The sequence below is a fragment of the Vipera berus genome, assembly GCF_964194415.1.
Source record: "Vipera berus genome assembly, chromosome: 2".
Classification (NCBI taxonomy): domain Eukaryota; kingdom Metazoa; phylum Chordata; class Lepidosauria; order Squamata; family Viperidae; genus Vipera; species Vipera berus.
This window is the reverse complement of record NC_138203.1, coordinates 43,778-61,337: the sequence shown is the minus strand read 5'-3', so window position 1 is coordinate 61,337 and position 17,560 is coordinate 43,778. Positions and strand designations below refer to the sequence as shown.

General features: G+C 45.4%; 2 protein-coding genes across 5 annotated transcripts in view; both read left to right on the top strand.

Moving 5' to 3' along the window:
* Nucleotides 1-630: 630 nt before the first annotated feature.
* ELAC1 (elaC ribonuclease Z 1) lies at nt 631-9,642 on the top strand. Of its 3 annotated transcripts, none has more exons than XM_081321143.1 (4): nt 631-1,529; nt 3,594-3,766; nt 4,244-4,711; nt 6,729-9,642. In XM_081321143.1, exons 2-4 carry the CDS (start codon nt 3,610-3,612, stop codon nt 7,196-7,198), a joined length of 1,095 nt encoding a protein of 364 aa, XP_081177269.1. In that variant the 5' UTR covers nt 631-1,529; nt 3,594-3,609; the 3' UTR covers nt 7,199-9,642. The 3 variants fall into 3 exon arrangements, with proteins under 3 accessions (XP_081177269.1, XP_081177267.1, XP_081177268.1); XM_081321141.1 differs by lacking the exon at nt 631-1,529 and adding an exon at nt 1,595-2,966; XM_081321142.1 differs by lacking the exon at nt 631-1,529 and adding an exon at nt 1,595-3,481.
* A 2,655-nt stretch (nt 9,643-12,297) lies between these two features.
* Nucleotides 12,298-17,560, top strand: part of SMAD4 (SMAD family member 4) — a 28,024-nt gene continuing 22,761 nt past the window's right edge. For both annotated transcript variants that reach the window (XM_081320799.1, XM_081320798.1), the window contains exon 1: nt 12,298-12,563. The gene's annotated coding sequence lies outside the window, so the exon portion shown is untranslated. The remainder of the gene's footprint in view (nt 12,564-17,560) is intronic.

Below are 17,560 nucleotides of genomic sequence, written 5' to 3'. Positions count from 1 at the left end.
CAAAATATATCTTGGTTGCGAATGATCTTTCAAATATGCTGAGATTTTTGCCATTTCTGTCCAAATCTCTTCTTGAAAGCAGCCAGTGTCGGAGCGCCCACAACTTCTGGAGCCACGCTGGTAAATTGTCCCATCGGGAAATTCCTCCTTAGTTCTAGGTTAGATCTCTCTTTGACGAGCTCCTTCTCTTCCCCTCGGGTGCTTCAGGAAACAAGCCGGCCCCCTCTTCTCTGGGGCGGCCTCTCCAATACGGGAAGACCGGGTCGCCCCCGGGCCTCCTCTCCGGTTCCCACAAGGAAGCCTGTGTGTGTGTTAGCAGCGGCTTTAGTGGCAGCTGCGGCAACCCCGCCGGTTCCTCCTAGCTCAGCGGCTGTCCGCGGGACTCCCCACCTACGTCCGAAGGAAGCGTCTCCACGCGGTCACCACCGGGGGAGTCGTCAGAAGGGACTCGAGGCTGCGAAGCCACCGGTCCGTCTTCCTGCCTCCCCCGCTTAAGGCCTACATCCGCCCGGCCGCCTCGGAAGGGCGGAAAAGGCGCCGCGAGAGGCCGCCTTGCTTGCCCGCTCCTCCGAAGGAAGCCGCGGCTCCCGCACTTCTTCCCAACCCCGTTTCCGGCCGGGCCGGGAGACCCGGGCGCCGCCGCCGCCTGAGCGGCTGCCTGAGCTGGGGGCGCAGCTGTGGCGGCGGCGGCGGCGCCCGGGCGGGTTTCTGCTTCCGCCGCGGATCCGCGCCTCGCACCGGCCTGGCGGGAAAGCTGCGCTTCGGGGGGGGGCGGGAGGGGGGCCCTAGAACGGAGCCGTCGCCCACGTCCCGCGAGGCTCTCCCGGGGAGGGAAGGGGGCTTGGCGGGCTTCATTCCTTCGGCTCTGGCCGGAGAGGCCTTGTCTGCCCGGGCGCCGCCCCCCCCCCCCTCGCCGGCTTTGCGGAGCGGGAAGGCTGCCGGGGCCTGGAAGAGGGCAGCGCCTCGGGCCTTCCGAGCCTTCGCAGGAGGAGGAGGAGGAGGAGGAAGGGGCGATTCCCCCCCCTCACTCCGCATATACCCCCCTCCCCCAAGAGCGCCTGAGGGTCAGTTCCAGGTTGCATCTGGGGGGGGGGCGAGGAAAGGAACTTCCGACGGTTCCTCCGCCTTTTTCTCCTGGCCCGTCGCGGCCCCCCCGCCCCGGGCCCTGAATTGCTCCCCCCCCACACTTTGCTTTTTTTCCACCGAGCGCCGGACTCGATCGGCGGAGCCGCGTTTCTGCGCTTCTGGGCGGCTCAGCCCCGGAGACGCCGCCCGCGGGAGGGCATGGCCGGCAGGCGGCGGCGGAAGCGAGGGGATTTTAGTTTCTGTTTTTTGTTTTAATTCACTAGAAGAAGAAGAGGGCGAGAAAAAGAAAAATAATACTAAAAAGCCAGGAAAACCTACGCCTCTCTTGTACGGAGCGAAGCTCGGGTTGCACAGAGAGAAGAGTTGCTCGAGTTAATTGTTAACATTAAAGTCGGTTTTACTTTAGGAGAAAAAAGAAACGAGGCGTAAAAGCTAGAATACAGGTAGTCCTCGACTTACGATGACAATTGAGTCCGTTGCCAAGCGTCTGAATTTTGATCAGGTGAAAATGGGGATGCTGCAACGGTCGTAAGTGTGAAAAATGGTCAAAAGATGCTTTTTCAGTGCTGTTGTAACTTCAAATGGTCACTAAATGAACTGTTGTAAGTTGAGGAGTATCTCTACTCAGTGCATTTTTCTAAACAACCTTCCCCCCCCCCCAGTCCCTTGTGCGTTTGAAATGCTACCGGTAGTTGAAAGATACAAAGAGGGATGAGTCTTCAGTCTGTTGTTGAAAGTTTCTTCCATTATTGTGTCACTGTTTTTGTTCCCCTAAAAATGTTCACTGTACATTTCTGTCTCTTGTTACTTTCCAGACAAGAATTGTGGCTTTAATACTTTTGCTTTATAGACTCTGAGAATAATCTGATGGTAGAACTGAATTGGAATATTTGGAGATTTCTCCAGCATATTCAGTATATAACTAAACGTGAATTTACTAAACGTACGGTAAGGTTTGGTATTTATGTGCAAATCAGATTCTACTTATGTGCATACTTATTTTTATTTACATATTTAGTTATTTTTGAATGGTAGAAGATTTTTTTGTGGAATATACCTAGAAGTTGCCTAGCCCAGAGGTGGAAAATTTCTTTGCGTGAAGCAATATTGCATCTGAGGGAGAGAGGGAGATGAAACTTACTTTCTACATGCAAGCTGAGCTTGTACATCTGTTAACCAGGTCAAGTAGATGCACACCAAGTGCATTTGCTTATGTACAGATGGTCCTCGACTTACAACCATTTGTTTTGTGACCATCTGAAATTGCAGCGGACTGAAAAGAGTGACATGGCTGTTTTGCACACTTGTGACTGTTGCAGCATCCCCATGGTCAAGTATTCAAAATTCAGATGCTTGGCAATGGACTCATATTTAGGACAGTTGCAGCATCCCAGCATTATGTGATAAACTTTGGCGACTTTCTGACAAGCAAAGATCAATGGGGAAGCCAGATTCACTTAACAACCATGTTACTAACTCAACAATTGCAGTATTAAGTGAATCATCTGGCAAGAAAGGTGGTAAATTTGGGCAAAATTCACTTATTTATCTTAGCAACAGAAATGTTGGGCTCAATTGTGGTCATAAATCAAGGACTTAATTTGATTAATGCTAATTATTTTTGGTAGGGATAGATTCACCTGCAAATCTTGCCTTTGAGTTAATTTCTGGGTTGTTAAGTTGTGGAAACCCAAAATATGGGTTTATTCAGTAAGCAGGTTAGCTATGGTATATAGCTCGAATGTAGTGAGTTTTAAATCCTTCATTTTTAATGTCTTTATTCTCCTCCACTGTGTACATCCACTGACTGAAACTAGCTCTTTGGTTGAGGTTGTAGTTGAACCCTTTATCAAGGGAAGGCTTGCAACTGAAATGGCAAAGTACGTTTTTTAAGAATACCATTTTGCTGAGTGTCATGGGTGGGTGATTGGATGCAAGTATTTTATTCCTAGTGGGAAATATTCCTGGAATGACTTACATGAGATCAAGTAGAATAATAATAAAATAAAAATGAAATTTAGACTTATAATCTAAATTGGTGGTTTCCGATCTTTCTGGCTCTGTGGTCCAGCAACCACCCACAGAGTGGGTGCTGGGAGAGGGTTTCATGCGTGCACATGTGGGCGCTTGCCCAGCACTTCCGTGCCCTGGTGAGGATTGGGGATCCCTGATCCAAATGGCAGGTTTTCCAAATTCTCCAGGTATTTTGGCTTTACTTTGCATAATTTTCAACCTTCAGCCACAATGACTGAAAATTAGAGGAGAGAACTCCCAGGTATCGGGAGTGGGGGGGGGGGAAGACTGCAGTAAAAGGATGAGAAAGAGGGTGGAAGAATTAAGAGGGGAAACAAGGTTAAATAAACAAACAAACCTACTTCCTGGGCTGGGATTGGAAGTAAGTTCTGTTTTCTTGCTTTGCCCTTTTTGAGATCTAATAGTTTTATTTAAAAATCAAACCAGGAGACCCCTCCCAGATCTGATGTCCAGGTATCATTCTTTTCTTTTAGTTGTCCTTTGAGTAAAATGTCCATGGATATAACATTTCTGGGGACGGGGGCTGCATATCCATCTCCAACGAGAGGGGCATCGGCTACGGTAATCCGTTTTGAAGGGCAATGCTGGCTGTTTGATTGTGGCGAGGGAACCCAGACGCAATTCATGAAAAGTAATCTCAAAGCAAGTGCGTTGAAGAGGTTGTAAATAACTTTCCAGATGCTGGGAAAAGTTGGGAGGGCCTGGTCTTTTGCAGAATGGAATGGAATGGGAATAGGAATAGAATAATAAATTTAGTTGGAAGAGACCTTGGAGGTCTTCTAGTCCAACCCCCTGCTCAAGCAGAAGCTCCTATACCTTCAGACAAATGGCTGTCCAGTCTCTTGTTAAAAACATCCATTGACGGAGCACCCACAATTTCTGGAGGCAGGTTGTTCCACTGATTAATTGTTCTCACTATCAGGAAATTTCTCCTTAGTGCCAGGTTGCTTCTCTCCTTGATTATTAAAAAGTTGTAGTGTCCTGCAGTCACATGACTGCAATTGGTGGCTTTTTGCCATTTTCTAGCAGAAAAGTCCTTGTCTTGTTGCTTTTATCTCCTATTTATTCTTAATTTTCATTATGTGCAGCCCTGGATGCTAACAATCTTATTTTATATTGTTAGGCAAAATTACCAAGATTTTTATAACTCATCTGCATGGGGACCACGTCTTTGGCCTTCCGGGACTATTGTGTACAATCAGCCTGCAGTGTAGTCCTGATGCCAGCAAGCTCCCAGTGGATATTTATGGGCCCCTTGGGCTAAAGGATTTTCTCCAGAGAGCCATGGCGCTTTCCCGTTCTCAGCTGCTTTTCCCTTACGTTGTCCATGAACTGGTTCCCACTTGCAACCAGTGCCCTGAAGAAGAATGGACTGACATGTTTTCTGGGAAGCGAGATGAGGTCAGCTGTCCAGAGCCACAAAGAGATGTTATTTACCTGAATCTTGCAGACGACTCGTACTTCCTGGAGGACAGTGGGCCTGTCGTGATGAAGGCTTTCAGATTGTTTCATCGTATACCTTCTTTTGGGTTTTTGGTCGAAGAGAAGCCACGGACTGGCAAGCTCAACGCTCAGAAATTGAAGGAATTAGGTAGGAGTGCATCCAGCTCTGCTGGTTATTATACAGCTGTTCCTTGACTTACAAACATTTGTTTAGTGACAGCTTGAAGTTACAACAACATGGAAAAAAACAAATATGACCTTTTTTCCCACGACCATTACAAATCCCCATGGTCACGTGATCAAAATTCAGATGCTTGGCAACTGGCTCATATTTATGACTGTTGCAGTGTCCCAGGGTCACGCGATCACCTTTTGCAACCTTCTGACAAGCAAAGTCAGTGGGGAAACCAGATTGCCTGTTACTAACTTAACAACTGTCCCAAAGGTGCTTTTTTCATGAGGCAACTGGACTTTCTTGTTTTTCCTTTGAAGACGTTTCGCTTCTCATCCAAGGAGCTTCTTCAGCTCTGACCGGATGGTGGGGAGTGGAAGGAGTTATACTCCTTGCAGACAGCTGGCCATTTGCATCCTTTTAGGGAGTCTTTGAGGCCACCTGGAGGTTTATCTGTGTCCTCAGTGGTGAGTGGTGGAAATGGGTGGGGAGCCTTCTTGGCTGCCGGATGTTTCCTGCACCGGGGTCCCTTCAGTGAAAACAAGGAAGTCTAGTTGCCTCCCAAAAGACCTGGATGACTGAGAATCTCCATGAGAAACTTAGCAACTGCTGTGATTCACTTAATAACTCTGGCAGGAAAGGTCGTAAAATGGGGCAAAACTCACTTAATGGCTATCTCACGTAGCAATAGAAATTTTGGGTTCAATTGTGGACATAAATTGAGGACTACCTGTAAAAGTTGATATTTCCAGAAGAACAGTGTTATTGGTATTTTGTAACAGAAACAGGCTTTTAGGTTATTTTCAACTAGCTTGAAATATGGTTGCACGGATCAGAATTCAGTTCAGAAATATTGGAAAGGAAAGGAAGAGAGAAAATGACTGGTGATCAAAGCCCGTATTTGGTGCGTTACAGACACCTTCGATTCCTTCTAGCTACATCTCCCATTTAGTAACTGCCCAGAAAAATAACTATGTGGATTCTTTGCAGCAGAAATAAGAGTTTGTTAAGAATAGAAACTAACCAGTGTATATGCTTTTGAGCACTATATCTTCAGATGCATGGAGTATTATTATCTACTCCTCATGCCTGTAATTAAAACCACCCCACATAGTAGGTCAGTAGAAGGAGTCCTTGTTTAGTGATCACAACTGGGACTGGCAACTTGGTTGTAAAGTTGATACAGTTGCTAAGTGAAACCATGAGAGTGCTTATAATCTGATTTCAGTTTTTCTTTGGTTTACAGACCTGCGAAAGTTGTAAATGTGAGAATTGATCACAATTACTTTTTCATTACTGTTAAAACTGCAAATAGTTGCTAAATGAGGCAGTCACTAAACAAGGACTACTCTGGGAAAACTGAAATAGAGAGATTTTCAGTTCCATCTCTATACCACCAGCTGAACTAGACTGAAATTTTGCAGCACTTCTGCTGATATTACATGCGTGACTATGACACAGCTTGGTGACTAATAGCTTTTCAAGCAGATGAAATGCACGATTCGTACTTGAACTCGTTTTCTCTCCCCCCCAAAAAAATATTAAGTAGTTCAAAAGGATACTACAAGAGGAAAGATTGTGGATGAGGTGACAGGTGAAAGCAAGTACAAGTGCAGTACTAAGATGAGTGGCATATAAATTTAATAGAATAAAAATGAGAGAAAGGTTTCAATTTTGTGTGCACAGCTTTTTATTTTTTATTGTTTTATCATAGCGAATAAAGTACAAAACAGTAAAACAAAATGAAACAAAAGCATAAATTCAACACTTAACAACAAAAAAGAAAACAATAGTGTACAGAAAAAGTGGTCCATTAAATTTATTATGTGCAGTTTCAAACAGAAGTATTCATAAGGTCTAGAAACTTGATCTCTTTAAGAGGGGAAGGTTGGTGGATTTTAGAGTTATGGAGTTACTCCACCAGAGGTCTTTTTTTTTAAATGAAAAATAAACTGCACAAAAGTTACTCTAATTCCTGTTCTTTAATTTGTAGGAATTCTGCCGGGCCCCTTATATGGGAAATTGAAAGAAGGTGTTCCGATTACTCTGGAAAATGGGACAATCATCTCTCCTACGGATGTCTTAGAAAGTCCTTTTCCTGGAAGAAAAATTTGCATTTTAGGAGATTGCTCAGGTGTGGTTGGGGACGGAGTGATGTCGCTTTGCTCTGAAGCCGATATCTTGATTCATGAGGCCACGCTGGATGACAGCCAGATGGACAAAGCCAAAGAACGCGGTCACAGCACACCGAAAATGGCAGCAGAGTTTGCTAAGCTGTGCAAAGCAAGGAAGCTGGTCCTCTCTCATTTTAGTCAAAGATACAAGCCTGCGAATCAGATGGGGGAAGGAGATGCAGACGTTACAGAGCTGAAAAAGCAAGCTGAGATAGTTTTGAATGGACAAGAAGTGATATTGGCCGAGGATTTTATGACAGTTAGTATTGCAGTTAAAAAATCAAAATAGCACTGCTGGACAACAAAATGGAAATTGGCGGGTATGCAAAAACTCCAGCTGTGACTTTCTGGTGATCATCTTGGAAGGGACTGAAGGAAGTCTGGATGAGCCTCTTTTTATGAACATCTGTTCTTTATTGCATCCAATATTTCTGATGCATTTGTAATGTTGACACGGATTGAATGTGCTTTTTATGTGCTAGGCCTTTGCAAGAGGGATTCCTTCCTCGTAAGACAAACTCTGTGTGTTTTAGTTATTTGGAACTTCATGAACAAAGGCTGCATTTTTTTTAAACAGTAATACATGGGAATAATTGAAGTTAGGGGTGGAAAACATGGTTTGAGGAAACATGCACTTATTCAGTTGGGAGAGTTGTCCTCTTAATGCAAAGTGCATAAGAGTGTGCTAAGAATGTGGTCGATTTAAAACAAGAGTCTCCCCAGCCAGTATGAATTTGAACAATCAGCATTTTCTGGAAGTGTAATAAATGCAGAATATTTATGCTGAAAATACAAAATACAAAAAATTAATAAAATAGAGAGTTAACAAGCTTCTTAAATAAGTCACAAAAAAGCTCTACATTTCCTTTCTTCAACCAGATCCTGATAGTCCATTTCAGCTCTTCATTTAAGTCAAATTCCCATAAAATTATTCTATCAATTTTTAGCAAACGTTGGAAGTCACATAGTATCAAACAGATGGACTAACAAGGAGATCCAAGTTTGCAATTGGCTCTGGGAAGTCCAGTGTTGTCAGAATGCAACAAAATTTCTATCTTGTGCTTCTAAACGTGATTAATTGTTGCTTCAATATTTTGAATATTTCAGTATCACAAAATTTTCAGGAAAAGAGATGTAAAGAACTGTCATCACCTGGTTGAAAACAAAATGTGGACAGTTGTCCGTCACTGGCAGAAGTATGTAGGAAATGGTGGCGGTTATAGGTCTCCTCGCTTGATGACCATTTGTTAGCAACTGTTTGGAGTCACGTAATCCTTGACTTACATCCATTTGTTTAGTGATTGTGCAGCACAACAGCACTGAAAAAAGTGATGTATCACATTTTCACACCTTATAACCATTATGGCATCCCCCAAGGTCATGTGATCAAAATTCAGGCTCTTGGCAACTGGCTCATATTTATGACAGTTGCAGAGTTCCAGCATCACGTGATCCCCTTTTGCAAAGTCAATGGGGAAGTCAGTTTCACTTAACAACCATGTTACTAACTTAACAACTGCAGCAATTCACTTAACTGTTGCAAGGTCGTAAAATAGGGCAAAATTCACTTAATTGTCTTGCTTAAGAATGGACATTGGGCTCAATTATGGTTGTAAGTTAAGGATTACCTGCGCAATGGTGCTGAATAAATTGTAATAATGCCTGGCCCTGTAAGTTAACTGCTGTTGCAGCACCCCCATGTTCATGTGATCAAAATTTGGGTGCTTGGCAACCTGCCCACATTTACAACTGCAGCATGTGCTTCAACTCCCAGCACCTGGCTATCTCCATCTCCCGCACTTTGGGCTCTGGTGGCTCAGTGGGTTAGGCCGCTGAGCTTCTCGATCAGAAGGTCGGCAGTTTGGCGGGTCGAATCCCAAGTGCTGCATAACAGAGTGAGCGCCTGTTACTCGTCCCAGCTTCTGCCAACCTAGCAGTTCGAAAGCACATAAAAATGCAAGTAGAAAAATAGGGACCACTACGGTGGGAAGGTAACAGCGTTCCGTGCCCCTTTGGTGTCTAGTCATGCCAGCCACATGACCACGGAGACATCCTCGGACAAGCGCTGGCTCTTTGGCTTTGAAACGGAGATGAGCACCCGCCCATAGAGTTGGAAATGACTAGCACGCGTGTGCGGGGGAACCTTTACCTTTTACCACTCCCACAACCACCTATATCTGCTGCCCCCAGGTGACCTTCACAATCTTCTTTCTCTGTTGCTGCTGCTGAGGTGTGCCAGGCTGAGGCAGCTGCTGGCCTTTCATGAGCTTTGTTAAAGTCCATGCAACTCAAAATTCCTGAGGTTGAGAAACGCTGGTCTATGCTAATTATTTGCAGTCTTGTTTTCAGGGTTTCTGGGAAGTTATTGTACCTTTTGATATATGAACATACAAAAAATGCAAATTCTTGCCCCTTGCTTTTTGCCTGCCTTTTACCTTATTTTTGCCAGCTGTTTTTGATGTTTGCTATCTTTTAATAAATGAACATCAGGCTGTTAGGTGGCTGTGGCTGTGTATTGAAAGATTGAGTGGGAGTGTGCTGAACACAAACTCAGTTGGAACCTAACTGGTAGTTTCCCAAAACTCAGATGATAAAATGAGGACTTACAGGTAGACTATAGATGGAGCCAACGCTAAGGAAACTGAATCTGTTCAAAGATTAGATAACTTGGATTGATGCAATCCAGATGTGACTTAACTCAATTCAGAAATAAACACTGTTGTGGTTTTGAAATGCTTTGGTAAGCAGTTTTGGTTTGCTTTTTGTGTATGTGTGTGGCAAGAAGGGTAGCATTAGTCATTAAGGGTGGATGTTTTCACTCACTGGGGCAATGCAGTTCATTTACTGGCACAGCAAAAGAGCTTTGAGGAATCTGGAGACACAATGGTTTATCCATTTTTAGAATAATGTGTTCTTGCCCCTTCTGAAACCATCTCTACATTGTTGTTGTCCCACCTTAGCTGAAATACTTCAGATCTGATTTTATACTTGGCAAACACAAGAGGTACAAAGGCTGAATCTAAGATTCTAACTACAGGTAGTTCTGGATTTAAAACCACTCATTTAGTGACTGTTCAAAGTTACAATGGCTTTGTGACCAGTTTTCACACTTATAACCATTTCAGCCTCCCCACACTTACCTGATTAAAATTCAGACACCTGGCAGCTGGCTCATATTTATGACAATTGCATGTCTTAGAGTCATGTGATTTTTTGCAACCTTGTAACAAGTAAAACCAATGGGGAAGCCACTTAACTGTGTTACTTACTAAACAACTGCATGAGATGAAAGTGATTCATTTAATTATGGCAAGAAAGATCGTAAAGTGGAGCAAAACTGTTTTGCCTAGCAGTGAAAATTTTGTGTTTAATTGTCGTAAGTCGAAGACTACCTGTTTGTTCCCTTTTTAAATACCGTAGCAGGAACTGAGTTTATCGAAGTTTTCCTCTTGTTCTGTGCCAGGAGCCAGATAATATTTCCTGCAATAATCATAGGAGTTCTTTTCTCCTTAACAGTCCAAGCTAAACAGTCATCCATTTTGATACAGATCTTGTGTGGATTTGTTTTTTGATTGTCCTCTTAGAATTCTTAGCTCTGAAATTGAAATTATTACAGACATTTTCTTACAGGATGCATCCAGACAAGGGTGAAAAAAATAAGAAAAAATAAATTAAGAAAAACAAGTGGCATATAAATGTAATAAATGGTAAATAAATATTAACTTGCTTTTTCCCTTTTTCCCTTTTGCTTTTAATTTTCTTATTCTGCTTAAGTGAGAGCAAACAAAAACAAAGCTGCAATGCAGCAGATGAAAAATCCGAGTGACTTGTAGTAAAACAACTATGTGAACAGGTAAAGGTAAAGGTTCCCCCGCACATGCGTGCTAGTCGTTTCCAACTCTAAGGGCCAGTGCTCATCTCCGTTTCAAAGCCGAAGAGCCAGCGCTTGTCCGAGGACGTCTCCGTGGTCATGTGGCCAGCATGACTAGACGCCAAAGGCGCACAGAACGCTGTTCCCTTCCCACCGGAGTGGTCCCTATTTTTCTACTTGCATTTTTACGTGCTTTCGAACTGCTAGGTTGGCAGAAGCTGGGACGAGTAACAGGCGCTCACTCTGCTTATTCCTGGGTATCTCCAGTTCGAAAAAAGGCTTAAAGAATGGGAAGATGCTTTTTGCTTGAGACCCGAAAGGTCTGCCCACAGGTAGCAGTGCTTTCATCTTGGGCAACTTGAAGACTTCAACTCCCAGAATCCTCCAGCCAGCATGCTTAAGTCCACGTCGACTTGTTCTTATGGATAGAAAGCTCTCTACGGCTTAACAGCCCATCAAAGAAAGATCCGCTTGAGCTGAAGTTCATTCAGAAACAACAGGCGCTACACGTGACCTTGCTCTCCCTCGGGGATTGGACGAGCGCGGTTCTCTAGTCGGCTTCTGATGGCTGCCATTCATTTTGACCGTGAGAATGCTAACTCTGCATCGGTTATCAGAGTAGAATATAACGGGATGGAACGGAATAGAATAGAACACTTTATTGTCACTTGAAACGTACACTTAATCAGCATACATTAAAATGAGATTTCCTTGCATTCTGCTCTCAAAGGGTCACCACCTCCAATATACACCGCGTAAAAATGAGCAAAAAATAAACTGTGTATATGTGGCCCGGAGAAACAACACAAGTCTAGTTCGGATATATGCGTGTACCTGGCGAGACAAACCAAACTTGCGAGTTTGCCAGTTCGTGGGGAGGTGTTGCCAAACGCGCTGGAGCCGAACCGGTCGGGGCTCCGGGTGTGGGCTCAGGAGGCCTATTTGGGCCGGTGGGCAGCAAAAACGCTCGTGGGGAACGGACAGACACGTGGAGAGCCGTGGGCGGAGAGGCGGGCCCAGCCTTAGGGCCCCAAGAGGCCCCTCCCCCCTCCAGGCCTCCTTCCAGAGGTTCCGGTTCCGCTGGACCGGGGGGGGGAAGGGGCCGTCTGGGGGTCGAAAGACAATTTTCCCAGCTGCTTCGAGGGCACCTTTACCCGACGGAGGGGGCTGATGAACACGACAGGCTTCGCGTGGGCGGCGCAGCTCTACGAGGAGGGTCGCGCGTGGGTGGGAACGTGAAGAGCCACGGCAAGGCAGCAAGCCAAGTCCGCCCTGAACCCTCCCCGTTCTCTTTCAGGGCGGGCGGCAACTTCGAAACTAAGGAAACATGGCATCCCCCCCCCCCGCTTTTCCCAAAGTTCACGGCCGCGCCCTCCCGCGCCGTTCTCCAGGAAGATCTTCCAGCGCGTCACGGGACGGGTGCGAGCATGCGCACCGCGCTCGGCCGACTGGGGAGCTCGGGTTGCGGAACCCACTGGCCAGCCAGGGATGTGAGGCGCATGCGCCGCGGGGCCTGACTGGGACGCGTCTGCGGCAGCGGCGGCAACAACAACACGACGACGGCGACGCAGGCGGGGGCCGCCGTCGTCGTCGTCTGGAACGTCCTTCCCTCGCGCCTGGAGGCCGTTTGCGCGCGCGCGCCGCGAGGGAGCCGCGCCGCCCCTCCCCCCTCTCTCTCGGGGAAGGCGGGGCGAGGAGGAGGAGGAGGAGGGGGCGCTGAGGCCCCTCGCAGGCCGGCCACGGCGACGGCGGCGGCCCCGGCGGGGTCCCGACTGAGGCCCAGGTAACGCCCCTTCCGCCTCGCTTTCTGCCCGGGGCCCCCGAGGGCTGCAGCCTCCGCCGTCGCCGCCGCCTCCTCCTCAGGCGCCGCGGACTGCAACGCCCATCATTCCCAGCCTGCTGGGAGGGGAGGGGAGGGAAGCGCTGCACGACAGCCGGGGAGGCTGCGGCAGCCGCGCCGGGTCCGTTGCCGGCGCGAAGAACAAAGAGCCCGGCCGCCCCCACGGGGGAGGGGAGGGGAGGGGAGGGGGGAGAGGCTCGGCAGGGCCCGCTTCCTCGGGGGGGGGGTGAGGGGAAGGAGGGGGTGGGGTAAGCGGCCTCGGAGTCCCGGCCGAGCCCGCCTCCCTCCCTCCCGGCCCCAAATTTCCTCCGGCCTCGCCCGCTTCTAAAATGGAGCCTTGCGCGGGTTCCGGGGCTGCCGCTGCGCTTCCTTTGGCGCTCGCAGCAAAACTCCGGGCGGGGGGGGAGGGGAAGGAGGGAGGGAGGGGGGGCGGTCGCGGCAGGCCAAAAGAAAGAAAAGCAAATAACGCGTGGCGGGGGGGGGGGGAGGGAAGGATTGACGGAGCGGGACGGCTTCGTCGCGCCCGGGGAAGATTGGGGGGTTTCGGTTTTTTACGTTGTGACTCTCCTCGGGTTACTTTGTTTCTGCCACCGACGCTTTTCCTGACAACTTTGGGGGGATCCTGGGTGGATCGGGGATCGGGCCGAGTCAGTTCCCCGTCCACGTGCGTCGGGTTTTGTTTTTTTAAAATGGGCGGAGGGGAGCGCGCGGAGAGGGACGCACCAAAAAGCGATACTGAATCGAGTGCAGACTTCGTGTCTCTCTTTCCTAGGTGCTGAATTGAAAGTCGTTGCCGAGTGTTATTGTGATGAATGTTTGCATAATAAAAATTTCCCATATAGAAGGGGTAAAGTGTCTGCTTTCGAGGATAGTATTTCCTGAATCCGTGGTAACAAGTAGATACGTTATGTGAAAATAGAAGATTTTATCTTTGTTACTAACATTTGTTACTTTGTTACCGGAGTTGTTACGGAGTAAGGAACTCGATTGTAGATTTGTTTCTGTTGCACGTGTCTTTCTATACCGCTTGTTTTCGATATTAGTCAAACTTAAAGCACTGTAGAAAAATAGTGTAGAAATGAAAACTGATACCGGAAATGGATATCAAATCAAGATATTAGCAGATGTTGGTTAATAGCCAGTTCAGAAATTGTGCAGTATCTATATGGATGCCTGGTCTTCCTTGATGGTTGACAGATATGCAAATGATCACCTTGACATTAAAATTCTTTGGTATAAATGACAGTGTAAGTAATTTATATGGATTCTTTTCTTTATTTCTTAAACATTTTTGAATGTTTTAGCATAGTCACTAAAAACCTTTTCTCCATTTTCATAAAGAAAATTTAAAGACATTTAGAATACTTATCTGCCGTGTTTACACATACTAGCTAAGATTAAGAGCAACTGCAAATGGTTAGCATTATTTATTTTATTTTTATTTTATTTTAATTCCATTTATATCCCGCCCTTCTCCGAAGACTCAGGGCGGCTTACAAGCTTAGCAGTAGCCTTCATTCTATGTATATGCCTGCTTATTAGGGCTTTCACACACACCCCAAACGGCATTATTACAAAGTCAGCTTAATTGCCCCCAACAATCTGGGTCCTCATTTTACCTACCTCAGAAGGATGGAAGGCTGAGTCAACCTTGAGCCTGGTGGGACTCGAACCTGAACTAATTGCAGGCAGCTGGTGTTACTTAAGGAGGCATTAGCCCACTGCTCCACCAAGGCATTTATTTGCATTTATTTGCATTTATTTGCACCAAGGTATTTATTTGCATTTATTACTGTCCCCATTCAAAATATTTCAAGTTTGAAATGTTTTAAACTTTAAATATTCTATTTAAAGTGCAAAATTGTTAAAACTTAAAAAAATGCTTAGAAACTATAGAATAGATTATTCTAGTCCTCGGAATCAGAAACTTCCTTGTGCCTCTGGCAAGAAAAACCTAAAGGAAAAGAATCAGTCTTGAAATTGGATGTTTTGACCTAAAATCATTTTAAAGTTTTACACACCTTCAATGCTGGCCTGCTGATGATAAAATATATGTGCCTTTTTTTTCTTTTCCTCTTGTATTGCTCTAGGGCTTTTCAACATTTTCACCCATTGTACCACTTTTAGGATATGGCAACATCCGAGTACCACCAGTTGCCTAGCAAGGTGTCAAAAACTTGATTACCAAAAAAAACACAGGCAAAAAGTGATGAAGTACAGGTAGTCCTCGACTTACAACAGTTCACTTAGTGACGGTTCGAAGTTACAATGGCACTGAAAAAAATGAATCAGTTGCCAAGCATCTGAATGTAAATCACAAGACTGTGGAGATGCTGCAACATTCCAGCTGATCGGCGCTTCTTCTGGGCTCAGCAGAAGCGCCAGGATCAGCGCAGAGCTCCATCTGAAGCCTGGCGCTGATCCTGGCGCTTCTACTGAGCCCTGACAGCCCTGAAGAAGCGCTGATCCTGGCGCTTCCGCTGAGCCCTGACAGCCCTGCAGCTCCAGCCATCTCTCACGGTGCTGCCACCAGTTCAGCTCATTCCTCTCCCCCTCCATCACTTTTCTAGGATGGTCGCGTACCACCTGCCAGGTGCCAATGTACCACAGGTGGTACCCATACCACTGGTTGAAAAGCCCTGCTCTAGAGCAGTGGTTCCCAACCTTTTCCATACCCCACACCCCTAGAACGCTTCTGATATATTCTTGCAACCCTTACAAAAGTTCAAAATAACCAATGAATTAATTATGCATGTACGCTATAATTTTGAAACTCCTAAACCCAAGTTTTAACACCCCCTGGAATATTGTCTTGCACCCCCAGGGAAATCCCTGCTCTAGAGGGTTAGAGAACTCTCTTGTTCGGCTCCTGCAGTGCTGGAAAGCCGGGGAAACAGAGGGCAGTATCCATTGTCATTAGGGGAAATTGCTTTTCTAGATGAAGCACAACAACAATTAGAAAAGGTTTGATTCCTCTCTCTCTCAGAAGAGCATTGGCAAAATTTGTTTATGAGTGGTAGAGCTGGATAGGAATATCCAACAGTCTACATGGGTGTGATTAGATAAGTTCTTTATTTAGTAAAGATTTTATCAAATTACAGCAATATTCTGCCTGTTAATAACCCCCCCAAAAAAATCTGTTTAAACCTTTTGCAATCAACCCTCCCCTCATGCTATTTCAGTACAGTTAAACTCCATAACCAGCTCAGATTTAGATGTGACTCTTTAATGTCATATGTCTTCAGTTGGGGGAGATCATTGAGATGGTTTCTTTTGTAAACAGTTGTGCATTATAAATACACTCCTACTCTTCTTCAGACTAGCCATCCTGTTTCCATTCTATTTAAAAGAGCTTTTCCTACTATTAAATGACAAAGTGAGATCTCATTGCAATGCAAGAGTTATTTCCTGACAACATTTATAGTTTGTCATTTGCTTCTAACAGTAATGTATATGTTATCTATTATAATTCTGTGGCATTATTATGATTAGTCAGCATATAACGATGTACATGGTCATGGTGAACCAGTTTTCTGAGTTTGCACAACACACTTAACTCTATGGGCTGAGATTGCACAATACGTTTGATTTGAATGTGCTTGGGTGCTTTGTGGTTGATGTGTCTTGTGAATAGCCTTACTCTACTCGGAAGTAAGTCCCATTGAATTTAATGGTACTAACTATCAGGTCCTAGTTTATGCTTTCTTCTGTAATAATTGACAAAGCTTGTGCTATTCTTCTGAAACCATTTTTGAAACATTAGACTTTGTTTACATGCAGTTTTTTATCCTTTTAAATGCATACTTCCAAAATGATTCTCTACCAGACTTCAAATGTTAGTGAGGGTGATTATTGAATACATGTCACATGTTCCTCTTAGTAGTTGTGGTACTGTACTTTTGGCAAGAAAAATGCATTGGTGGTAGCTCTTGGATCCATGAAATTATTTTAAAAGATTTTGTTTTTACACTTAATATTTATTTAGTCTTCAGTCTAATTTTTCAGCATATGTTGTTAATCTTTTCAGGATTGAAAGTCTCGGGTTTGGCTTCATCTGATGGAATAACCAGATCTTAACTGCTTTCCTGAAACTGAGAAGGGGGAAAAAATATGAGATTTCTGTGGCAAGGGAATTCCACAATGTGGGAGTGGTATTTGAAAATGGCTGCGTTGAAGGGCCAAGCGATGGCATTCCCCTAGAGACGGAACCTGGAGGAGGAGTACAGAAGATGCTGGCCCCTCAGGTAGCTGCTCTGGATCTGAAAAGGTTTAGGCTTCCCCTACCCAGTCATGACAAACTCAGGGAAGTGACGCTCAGCTCTGATTCTCAGCTGAGGAAGTCTGTGTCATCGTGAGAATACGGGCCGAAGTGGTGCCTATTTATCTACTTGCATTTGCATGGTTTTGAACTGCTAGGTTGGCAGGAATTGAGGCAAGGAACAGGAGCTCAGCCCCTCACGCGCGTGGCACTTGGGTCCCAAACCCAGGCTGTTGGCTTTCCAGCTGACAAGCCCAGCATCTTAACTGCTGAGCCATTGTGCCACCCTGACCCAGAGACAACTGGCACCTTGAATTGCACTTGGCAATTCAGATTGGTGTCAAAGAGCCATTTGAAACCTCCAGTTATTCTTTTATTAGTAGAGTATTACTGTGAGATGCAGGGCTCATGAATCAGGAGCTGAAGTTCCTTTTATGCGTCTGTATTAAGAATAGTGTCTTTGGCTTCTGTTTGCGTTTCCTCATATCAAATATATCATTTCCCTATGGACTGTCATGTACAGTTATTTACTTATTTCTTCAGAATTTATATGCTGTTCCAATCCTGATGACCTGGGGCAGGTAGCGGTAACGAAAGTAGATCTTCTCCAGATTTACAGATTAATGATGGGAAAATAAAACAATCATGCAACTGTCTTCCATGATACATGAACACTTAAAGA

Excerpts from the sequence above, each read along its gene's own strand:
- ELAC1 (XM_081321141.1), top strand. The coding sequence starts at position 2,812 with ATGGTATATAGCTCGAATGTAGTGAGTTTTAAATCCTTCATTTTTAAT. Across the intron at positions 2,967-3,593 it reads CTTGCAACTGAAATGGCAAA|TTGTCCTTTGAGTAAAATGT; the intron begins GTACGTTTTTTA and ends CTTTTCTTTTAG. Across the intron at positions 4,712-6,728 it reads TCAGAAATTGAAGGAATTAG|GAATTCTGCCGGGCCCCTTA; the intron begins GTAGGAGTGCAT and ends TTTAATTTGTAG.